The following is a 12,130-nucleotide window of genomic DNA, read 5'->3' on the forward strand; positions in this document are numbered from 1 at the left end:
TGCGGGAAGTATCTAAATTTTATCAACTCTAAAATTTTTTTCTTATTTTTCATTTTGTAAAAAACCGCGATTTATCAATAGAAACTTAATATTTGCGAATTTAATTTTTAATGAATACTTGAAAAATATGTTTGCAATAATAATAATAATAATAATATAGCTTCATACAGCGCGAAACGAATTAAATTTTCTTACAATGTTGATTGATAATTTGCTCGTGCATTTAAGTTGCATTCCAATGAATTAATTGATAATTGATAATAAATTTCATAGATAATGTCAGCGCTATAATTTCATACGAAACAATAGGAAATTCCAAAACGTCAATTTGCATGTGTTTGTCGCCGATAATGGAGGCAACAGCAAAAAAAGGGGGCGAAAAATAAAAAAAGCGAGACGCCATCGCTTCCATAATGAATAATCATATTTTAATGGCTCAATGATTGTACAAATGGATCACTCTGAAACGTCTTCGCATACAACTGAAGAACAATAACAACAAATATAGCAATCATCGTAATCATAATATACATATTCATTATTAACGTATACCGTTTACGTAATAAGTGAGAAAACGTAAAGGGTTTTTTCTTTTTTTATACTCTCTTGCTTATCATATATTTCCGCTCGCATACATACAATATTTAATCTTATTCTTGGTTCTCCCAAATCGTTTTACGATTTCACAATGCAAGGAAGAGATTCTTCTTTCTCTCTTTCTCTCTCTCTCTCTCTCTCTCTCTCTCTCTCTCTCTCTATTTCTCTTTATCTCTTTTCTTATTTTATATCTCTGTCCTCTCTTCTTTTCTTTCCTGGAAAGACTCGTTACATCATTATACGCTATCTTCGTTTTCATTTCGTTATCATCCGCCCCCGCTCTTTCCCTCGACTGTGTGTATCCCTCTAACTCCCCCTCTCTTATATATATATATATATATTTCTTACCCCGTATTTCTCTTTTTCAATCTCCCTTTCATCTCTTTCCATACTCTTCCTTTTTTCTCTCTCGATCTAATATCCTCGGTGTCCTCAATAAATACCGAAGGTATCGCCCTAATCATATATCCCCAAATATTATTATGTTCAACGGTAGCGATAAAGTTTTTATATATATATATATATATATATATATATATATATATTTATCAATAAAATTTCTGGAAGAATGTCAATAATCATACAATAGACGATCAATCGTTCGACGATTTACTGCATATCCGGGAGGGGGGGGGGGGAGGGGACGAAAAATATGAAACTTGATACTAGGCCAACTATTGGGATACGTCTCCGAGCTAGAGTGTCTCGACCCTGTTCGATCTTTTATTCTCTGCTTCGATTCATCGTTGAAGAAAGTGCGTAAATGGAGATAAATCGCTAAAATCTTAAGTAGTTTAATAATTTACTTGGCGTTTTCAGATCCACTTTCGATACTTGTTGAATAACGCAGTTTTATGATAAGAGGATGACCATTTGATTCTTCGATCAAATTCGCTCGAATAGATTTCTGGTACAAAAATGTTTTAACTACTTTGTGATTTTTTGATAATTATATAATCTGTCATTTTTTGTTGAGGCTGACATTGTTATTTTTTTATATTGCCTGAAAAAAAGAATTATTATAAAAGAATACGCACAAAGAATATGATAATATGGTCTACGTGTCATCCATGTACTTTTGTTTAAAAAATTTCTTATATTCAATTTTAATTTTTTAATATTTAAATGTATATGAAATTTTTGTGTGTGCAATCTTTTAAACGTAATATATTAAATAAGTTTTGGAAACTATTTCACGCAAAATATTTTGTTTGTTTTTCTAAAAATAGCTGATTAAATGAATCTCTTAACCTTTATTCTATAATATCCTGTTTTTAAATTCTATATTTCTTAAGCGGAAAGATAAGATAAAAAATACGAGATGCACTATCTGCTTAAACTCGATTAAGCTCCAACTAGATAACATTTGCTCGTGATAAAGTGACGATGACGAGACACTTTTCGGCGCATACATATGTATATGTGGATTATAGATACAAACAAAAGCGCTTAGAGGTAATCTTACAAGAGACGATTATACTTCCTATATTGTTTTCCGTTTGTATCCAGGTTGTCAATTTATCAGAAGTTTAACAGAGATTATGACAAGATAAAGATAAATCGATTTATTTTTTATCGCATTTATTGTAGAATCTGAATTAGAGGGCATTCGCGATGGTCCTAAGACACTCTATACAATATAGAAAGTCTTTGTAGCAGCTGAATTATTACTATGCACGCAAAAGTGCATCCCTCAGTTACGCACTTTCCTCTATCTATGTGTCTCTCTCTCTCTCTCTCTCTCTCTCTCTCTCTCTCTCTCTCTCTCTCTCTCTCTCTCTCTCTCTCTCTCTCTCTTTCAAATGTTCTCGTAAATCCTTCCAGGAAGGTACGGGGATCGAGGAGAAAAAGTAACATCTACTCTTGCTCGGAGACGCGCCTCGACAGAATTTATACAATAAAATTTATATTTAGTAGACAATGCAATAATTCGAGCAACAGAAGATCCTCCGTAAATTCTTAAATCTGCACGTGTGTGTTCTCGCCTATAGTAATTAGTAAGTAGGTATCTTATTATTTTTTTTTCGCTGTCAGATCTTAACCGATGTCTTATTAGATATATTTTGTGTCTTCGTGTATATGTGCGCGTGATTGTACGTGACTGTGTCTATGTATATATGTATATGTATATATTTGATCGCTCCCGCCATCCTCTTTAACGCTTCGTATCAACGAGATTCCAAGCGATGACAAAATAAAATCAAACTTTAAAATTGCTAAGACAACTTGCTTTAGTTTTCCCTCATGATTGAATCGTACAAAGCGTAATTTTTTTTGCGTAATAGTAAAAAAGATTATCCCGCCACGGTATGACTTTTCTTCGTATCATTATTAAAAATAATTATAATCTTTTCTATATGTTCTGACTCTTTCCATTCAGACATTAATTTCACGTTTCAAAGAACTTCTTTAATATAATAAACAAAATTGTAAGATTTAAGTCTTGTCACAAATAATCACTCGCAAAAATCTAAGTACAAAGTCACAGCATTAAACTGCTTAAATCATTCGAGATAATAATTTTATCGTTTTCTTTTGTTCATATAATTCCAAAGTAAATTTCCATCAATATAAATATATTCATCATTTATATATCGATCGTTTATGTATTCTAGCGCCGTGATTCTTGCAATTCATACGTGCATCAATCGTGCTTTTTTTTGATATTGGGCATAATTTCATCATCAACGATTCGGTTATTATTAATTGCAAACACACGATTATCAATCGTGATATCCCAGCGATAAATCTTCCATTGGGATTTTACCTTTCGACAAACTCTCGCGCTTGAACACTTTATTATAAGTCAGTCTGGTATTAATCCTACTAATTATTGCTATACGACAATTTTGGCACCATATTCGTCACGCTTTTCCGACATAAATAAGTATTCTCAATAAATAAGTAAAAGAAAGAAGATTTCCGGTTTTCTTCCAAGAAAAATTTTTCTCCGAAGAAGTTCTTTTGCTCGAGATAAACTAATGTCCATAACATAACAAATTACAATTCAATTCTCGTTGACATTTGCATCTTTTTAAAGATTCTTAGGATGACAGGTTTCTCGCATATTCGATTTCAAGCGGAAAAAAAAAGAAAGAGCTCATTCTTGGACAACTCATCACATTCGTGATTCAAATTAAGTCAAGAGATCGATCGACTTTTTAGTATAAAAAAAATTTACAAGACAAAATCAATTTTCATATTCTTGACTGTCTGTAGTTCTCTTTTTTTTTTTTTGATAATGTAGTAATTTCAGAGATAATATATTTTCAGGTTTTTGTATTTTACTGTGTAATAAATGTGTGTCGAGATAATTTGTAAATTGTATAGTATAAAATAAATAGTTTTTAAAAATCTATTGATTATTACCAAAATTATTTAAAAAATTAATATTGTATAAGTTTATATAATTTAAATAAAAGCGCATGACTTATAACGCTTGAGAAAAAAGGGTTCTTATCGCAAATCTAATAAATAATATAAAACGTAAAAAAACAAAAGAACAAAAAATATTTTAAAATTATGTCGATTGGCAAGATCAAGGATCAAGTGTTGATGAATTTTACCACTTAATGTAATTTCGTATATACGTATCGCAGAGATTGTAAGAAATTTGTGTTAAAGCATACGCGATTATATACGTATAATGCGTATATCGAGAGATGGAAGCAATATTACAGCGTAAAACATTCGTAAACGTTATGGATAAAATTCACCGGATTCGTACAATCTGTTACGAGGAAGAAAGAAAAGATCGAATCTTACCCATTCTTATTCACCAATTATACAAACATTGTACAATCTCGACATAACATTCCGATATATAATCAGTACGCGTATAAATTTTCTTTGGATATATATTAATAATTGACGCGATTCTCTCACGAATGTCAGATCAACATGATTTTTGTATCGACGCGATCATCTTTCTCGACGAGCATTAACGTGGAAAATTCTTTGTTTTTTACGTTATTATATATGTTAATATATGAAATAGTCGATCGATTTCAGATTTTCAAAATGATTTCTCTCTTTCTTTTTTAGATATTATGCGCAATATTCGCAACACGATATCTCTCATTCATCGATCATCTTTTAATATTATATAAATATCCTCGTGTATAATATTTTATATCATTATAATAGTATAATATTGCAGTATGTTACGCTATTATAATATTAAAATGTTATACTATGAGACGTCTTTTTTTCTTTGCTTTAAAAACGGAAACACATGCGTTCGAGTCGTGGATCGACGCACCGGACGACAACATATGGAATGTGTGCGTGTGTGTGTCGGGTATACACTATCAAATCCCATTAATCGTCAATTAAATCCTTATTTGTCCGTCATCGGACGACGATCGTCGGCTCGAAACGTTGAACGAAGACGTTAACGATCTCTGGACGATAATTCTGAGACACTTTCGATATATTTTTTACGATACACGTTACTTTATTCTCATCGAACTTCAGTAATTTATCGTTTCAGATATTATTTCGATGATTATCGTAAGCAATACCGATACGAGTGATACTTGTGAGCGCAAATACCGAAGTTTTGTCATCTCTATTTTAATAAGATTTATATAACTTGAGACGTCGTCCTCGATTCTAACGTCGGATTAACGTCGAGGAAGGTCTAAGCTCGCAATTTATGATTCCGGATCCGTGAGTTGATTTGCAATGATTAACGTTGACCCTCTAGCTGGAACCATACGAATTACAGGTAAAAGGAAGATACCAAAGTTTGGAGATTCTTCGAGCGGAAGTGTATGCTTCGTGAAACGACCAGCGTGTTGAGATGATGCCCAAAGTATCGTCAGATCCGTTTATTGTCCTACTCAGGAAACACACGTTCGTCACAGAGACTCGTAAACGGCTTCGTTCGATAGAAAATCGAATCATGAGATCGATTATGGTCACGCATGCAACCACTTTCCACTTTCCTCGAATATGCGTACGTATCGTCCGTGATGATGCGAAGTGAAAGAGTATCTCTTTGGAATATATTTTGACTCTCCAAGAATATTTCCCAAATATTTTCACCCACGCGTGAAAATCTTCTGCAAATCTATTCCCTAGAATATTTTGAGAATATTTCATCCTCGAAATATCATCACTTCCGCATCACCAGTCGTTGTGTGTCTATATGTTACGCGCGCGTGTACGTGTGTGTGTGTATATTTTTTTTTTATTTATATATATTTTTGGTTGTAGGTATACGTCTATGTGGATACTTTCTGTCGTCTAATTTACACGTATTAATCCCTCGATACCATTCTTAATTTATCGTAATACCCATTAACAACGCGGTACAATGTGTCGGGTTACGTGAACGATTGCTGTCACCGACACCATCGATGCCCCTCGATCCACATCGTTCGCCGTCCCTAATCAATGTATATACGTTTAAAATCCGAGCGTGTGCGCCTCTCCTTTTCTTTCGCATCTCTCTCGTTTTTATCCTCACGGGTCTTGAATGCATCTCGTCGTTACGCCGAAGCATCTCACCTCGTAGCTTCGGTCTCGAGCACTCTGACCATTTCTCGCTCTTGCTCTCTTTCTCTCTCTCTCTCTTTCAAACATTCTCTCTTTCGTTTTCAAACGCTCTTATTTGTATCTTAAGTAACGTTAAAAATAAAGTCTGCTATATTGGCGAGGATGCTCGACCCTGAAAACAGGTTAATACGCGGCGAAACGTTTTTTTTTTTTTTTTTTTTAGGGGGAAACTGGACGACGTTACAATGCAATTCACAAACCCTTCTCTTTCTCTCTCTCTCTCTTTCTCTCACATAATATTCCATATTATATATGTATACATATATTTTCTGTGTTTCATCTTAATTGATTTCCTTTAACCGCTAAAACTTACTCGCTATACGCACGAATCGCTTCTTGGATTTACTTTTTTTTTTTTTTTTTTAATACGGATTTTAAATCTCTCTTTCTATCAGTTGCCTTTACGTCATCCGGCGATCGTCAATGCATAGTGCGTGACGCGCATCACGACAGTTTTATATAATAATAAAAAAATGGGGAGGAGGGGTCACATGGTAGAGAACAATGAGAAACAACGTAACGAGCGCGTTACGTGCGAGCGCTCGATCGCGATTGACGGTAATTATAGTGATGACAATATCATTATTACATTATATACAGAGTCGATAATTATCTCCCCGCCGATCATCACGCCGCCGTTCACGGGAAAGAGATCGAATGGGTCGAAGGACAATGCCCTCGATTACTGGCGATTTTCAAAAATTGACTAGATCGCGTCTCTTTACGTCGGTTAAAATTATGCCATTGAATCGTGTTAAAAAAGAAAACGCAGAATATATTAAAAACAATCTTATGTGATTACTTAATCTTGCGTGTGCCTTGGCTATTCTCTTTCAAATATATTTATTATGTAGAGTATGTTCTAAATTTGTTCTCCCTTATTTTATATTAAGTTTTGAGAATGTAAATATGTGATACCAAAATTTTATTTTTTATTTAATGTTAAATATATTTATTTTAAAGATTAGTTATAAAACTGAATGTTATATAACTATAAGATTGTCTATAATATTAACTATATAATAAAAGGAGAAATAAACGCAGAACCAAAGAATAAGCTGCTAACAAAATTACATTGTAATAACTAACAAACAGTAGGTTGAACAGTAATTTCTGGAAGAAAACATTATGTATATTAATATCTAAAATCACATAAACAGTTAATAACCAGAATTAAAAGATACAATTTTTTGACTGCACTTTTTCCTATATTTAAAATTAATTAAATAAAAAAAGAATTGTATGGGGCATACGTTTAAGACGAACAAATTTATACCATTTATTAATCGAATGTTTCAAAATTCAGATTCGCGATCATTTTGACAAATCTTTCGCGATCGACACAACGATTGGATATTTATTAACGATTCGATATTCGCTATTATTCAGAATCAGCGATCTGCTCGGCATTCTTTGGGATCATCAGCTTTACAATCTGTTAAATCTTAATTTGTAATGTATTTTGTAACGTTCTGTATTTTATTATACATATATATATATATAATTAATAACATAATTTTACAAATCAATTTTTAATTTTTTTAATTACTTAAATTTATTGACCATACAAAAACGTAACGATATAGTTTATAAAAACAAAAACAAAAAAATATTTTTAAGATCTATTCTATATAGATTTTACTCACAGAAGGAGGCAAAAGCCTGATCGAGCATCTCGCTGTCTCTCATACAAACATACATTCGTACACACGCAAGCAAGCACATACGAATTTCTGCTGGAAGATAAAACGAGGAAAAGTGCAGTCTTTTGCATAAATTCCACGTGAACAGCAGACGCGTATCTCTTGCGTATCGATATCGTGACAATCGCAATAATTGGACAATTATCTCTGTGTATTACGCTTGATAATGGTTAGGTGGTGGTGGTTGGATGTTGGTTGTGTTTAATGATGATGTGGTGGAACTTATAACGATATTACCTCGTTAGCGAGTCAGCCTCGATATTATTCAACTTAAACATGATTATTAAAGTTAGGTTGTTGAGCACAATTGTTGATTTCTATCAGAGATTTTCGGGAGGCGCTGTGGCTCGAGCTCATGTCCGCGAACTCGCCGGCCGACTTACCCTTGCGCGGCAATGTGGTAGCCTCCCCCAGAGAGGGTAGCTCCCGTGGTTTCCAGATCGGCGAACCTGCCATTGGCAATACGTTAGAGATCAATTCTTTCCGGCGCAACATATCTTTTGAAAAAAAAAAAAAAAAAATCCTATTATAGAAACACGTTGAAGCAAAATTCGGGAAACTATCACGTACTCGTGTAATTAAAATATAATTATTTATTATTATCAAACTCAAATGCTAGCTGTTTAGAAACAACTCTTAATTAATAAACAATTGAATAACTTTGTAACGAGAGAGTTTATCTAAGGATAAGTTAGAGATAACCGCTTTCGTTAGAGATAAAAAAAAATATCGATAAACAATACACTCACCAAGTTCCTTGACGGTAATGGGCTGATAATTCTCGGGCTGATGGGAGGACTGGATCAATCTAGCTTGGCTGCCAGTGCTTCCCGCCGAGATGGTTGACGTGGTGCTCAGCGTCAGATGATTAGGTGTGCGGCCGAGATTTGTTTTCTTCTCGCCTAAAAAAGCCTGCGAGTCTTCTTCACCTTCTGACTTCGTGCCCGAATCCATTTCGAGTTTTACTTCGCCTAAGCCCCAGACAAGATAACATCGTATTTAACAATTCATCAACAATGACATGTTTAATTATAAACAGATTGCATTGCATTTTTTTTTCCTCGTATTTTATCAGTTTTCTTAAAATTAAATTTTTACTTGTATTATAATAAATATTTATATTATATTTTATATATATTATATAATATTTTAAATATATTTTATTTTTTTTATAATAAATATATAAAAATTGGTTTATATATATAACACAATACTATTGTAACAGGAGAATTACAACAAGAGACCATAACTATAATAAGACTATAACTATAACAAGAGAATATCTCCGAAATTAGAATTAAATGATATAAGCCGAGAAAAAGCTTTTCGTCTTACTGGAGGTGTCACTTATAGTTTTGCTCCTGGAGCGGAACGTGGTTTGCTGCTGGACGACTGGCGTATCCTCCTGGTCCTTATCTTCCGAGCTCTCGTGTTCCACCGGCTGTTTGGAATGACTGTACTTGCGTTTGTGCGAATTGGCTAGTAATTGCTGCTTCATCGCCTTCTTCGAGAGCGTGCCTGTCGCCATGACCACGCTGCCGTTTCCGTTTTGAACCTGACCGATCTGCTGCTTGTCGAATTTTTCCACGTGACCGGTCGACATACGCGGCGCCATCGACATCGGAGCATGACTCATATTCTGCTTCGTCGAGGGTATGCTCATGTTTCTCACTGACTCTCGGATGATCTGCCGGATTGTCTTCAAGAACGCGTTTCGAAATTCCGTCGTACTGTAAGCAAAAGTTTAAGCAAAATATCTGGTAAAATAGTCACATTTAATTATTTGTATATTGAGAAAAAATATTCTTTTGAACAAACAGTCTTCAAAAATGTGCAAGTATATGAAAAATCAATTTTAGATTGTCGTTGGAGAGCATATATTTAAAAGAAAAAAAAAAAGAAAAACTGTAAGATAATTTCTAAATAAAAAGAGAGAAAGAAAGGAAAATGCATCATATAAATTTTTTTCACAGAAATGATGAAAAAAGAACAAAATATTGATTCGCAAGGAAAATTTAATCAGGACGTTATCACGAATTAAATGAAACTTAATCTCATTTATTCGCAATTTATTTCCAATCTGTCAATATTGTCAATTTTCGCGCTCAATCAATAACGTTAGTAAAATTGCGTTAGCTACATAATCGATTGTAACCATGTGCGATCATGATAATTATTTATTTATCATACATGGAAGTGGATTTATTTTATTGTACTTTTATACATGTAGTTTAAACAAATATATTATGCAAAAATAAGTGCGTAAGAAAAATATTTTATTCAAATTTAATATGATATGTTTTCAAGAATTTATTGGAATTTATTTAAATATCTGTTTGAATTTAAACGTTTATAAGTTAGTGATTAATTAAAAGTGATAAGATAAAAAATACCTGTTGGAGAGCACGTATACTTTCTCCGATCTCCTCTGTAATTGACTTCTTAGATGAATCAGTTCCCATAAGAAGTGGGACTCCATGTCTTTGGCAGAGCTGGCTCTGACCTGGACTTCCGTCACCGGGATCAGTACCTGATAACGAATAATTTCTACCTCGCTGGAATTAGCCTTAGTCGAAACTCCCTGAAAAATGCACGACGTAATCTCTTCAATATCACGAACGTTGCCAGAATTAATATAGAGAATTAAATCGTATATCGTATATCGGTCACCATGAGTTTCTTCTTCTGTCTCAATCTTTCTTTACACAGGAACACGACGGCTGATTTAAATACGAAGCACATCGCGTGCAATTCGAGACCCTTCTTTATCTTGCCGAGAAAATCGGAAATATTGAGCCACTCGACGCCGCCGTAATATAAAAGATCGCCTGGACTTAAGTCGATCGGCTGCCAAAAGATAGATATGTCGATTAAAGATATCTTAATATGCCATTCTAAAATCAAATTATTATTTAAATTAAAGAATACAACAAAGAAAATATATATAGAGAGTATAATATTTAGAGTTTAATTTAAAATCTAGAAAATAATTATTATATAATTAAGAAAATATTATGATATAAAAATTTTCAAGTTTTTTTGAGATTATTCACTTTTTATTTCTCTGGATAAATAAATTATTGTATAATATTTATTATATAATATTTTGTTTCTAAAGTGAAGTAAAAATTGACTCACCTGTTTGCAGGATTTTTGGTGTTGTCTGAACAAATGATCGAAAATAGCTCCGTATTCTTCATGAATTCTCTGCATCTCGTTTATGTGCTCCGCCACCTTCTCCATGCCTTTGAGCGCCTCTGCAATTTATATATTCGCGATTAAATTTTTGATGAAACTTGTACATTACATTAGTCGCGCGATATCGCAGTAATTACCGATCAAGTGTTGGTGTTCTTCGCTTCGTTCATCGGTGAGATTTCTAAGCTGCTGCAACAGCAACGGATACTTGAGTATTCTTTGTATAGGTTTTATCAAGTACGATTCTAAGGTCGACGAGTGTTGCTGCCGAGGATTTCTCGCTTGCAGGAACTCTTGTAAAGCTTGATTTCCCTCGTCTAAAATTGTCAATTACCCCTAATAATTATCGGCAGATCGCTTCGTCGAGTTTTACCGTAATTATATGAAACGGAATTTGTATTAAAGAAAAAATTGACTCGTCGTGTCAGAAAGTGCATTTCTAGGATATGTTGTGCATAAATTATGAATATTATGAATAATATGTCAGATACGTATAAATATTTTTTGCTCTGTATCACTCTAGATTACACTTTAAAACGAATAAACCAACAAACGGATATAATGTTTAATTAGCATATTAAAGTTTTAAACGACGAAATAAAATTTCAAGGAATAAAAAAATACGTGTACTGTGGTACATGGTCAAATAATTTCTTTGAATTTAACATGGCGCAGCCTCTATTTATAGCCGCAAAAATGTCACTCATTCGCGTAAGGTTGACATGAATAATAAATCAGCGAACTTTCCGGGAACGACATATTTATAGAGAGTGACGAGTGAGGTTGGACACAGTTATTCCTGGCGAGTGAATTATCGATCGCAAAGGATCAGGCGTGTTTACGTGGAGGAAGAAATCACCGAAGGTCATCTCTTGCGAAAAAGAGATGTATACTTGAAGAGAAACCTTACTTGGATGTAAAACTTTCTGAGCCTTCGAATGACTGGCGCAAAACGAGCTGTATAGCTTGAAGTGATTTACGTAATATAAGAAGGCACTTCCAATGGAAAACAGGACTCCCTGTAACAGCCGTAAGAAATATACATATATAAATTTTGCCCGGAATGCATT

At 33.6% G+C, this 12,130-nt stretch overlaps 1 protein-coding gene across 8 annotated transcripts in view; it reads right to left on the reverse strand.

Annotated features, from left to right (window-relative positions):
- Positions 1 to 406: 406 nt before the first annotated feature.
- Positions 407 to 12,130, reverse strand: part of Sif (still life) — a 38,980-nt gene continuing 27,256 nt past the window's right edge. For all 8 annotated transcript variants that reach the window (XM_070294547.1, XM_070294609.1, XM_070294567.1 and 5 more), the window contains exons 22-29: positions 11,971 to 12,079; positions 11,198 to 11,377; positions 11,001 to 11,119; positions 10,533 to 10,709; positions 10,256 to 10,443; positions 9,198 to 9,592; positions 8,612 to 8,833; positions 407 to 8,311 (exon numbers count right to left, since the gene is read on the reverse strand). In XM_070294547.1, coding sequence (XP_070150648.1) covers positions 8,133 to 8,311; positions 8,612 to 8,833; positions 9,198 to 9,592; positions 10,256 to 10,443; positions 10,533 to 10,709; positions 11,001 to 11,119; positions 11,198 to 11,377; positions 11,971 to 12,079 — 1,569 coding nt within the window. In that variant the 3' untranslated portion in view covers positions 407 to 8,132. The remainder of the gene's footprint in view (positions 8,312 to 8,611; positions 8,834 to 9,197; positions 9,593 to 10,255; positions 10,444 to 10,532; positions 10,710 to 11,000; positions 11,120 to 11,197; positions 11,378 to 11,970; positions 12,080 to 12,130) is intronic.

Source organism: Polyergus mexicanus, unplaced genomic scaffold, assembly GCF_030449975.1.
Source record: "Polyergus mexicanus isolate NDT 795.1 unplaced genomic scaffold, iyPolMexi1.0 SCAF_1, whole genome shotgun sequence".
NCBI lineage: Eukaryota > Metazoa > Arthropoda > Insecta > Hymenoptera > Formicidae > Polyergus > Polyergus mexicanus.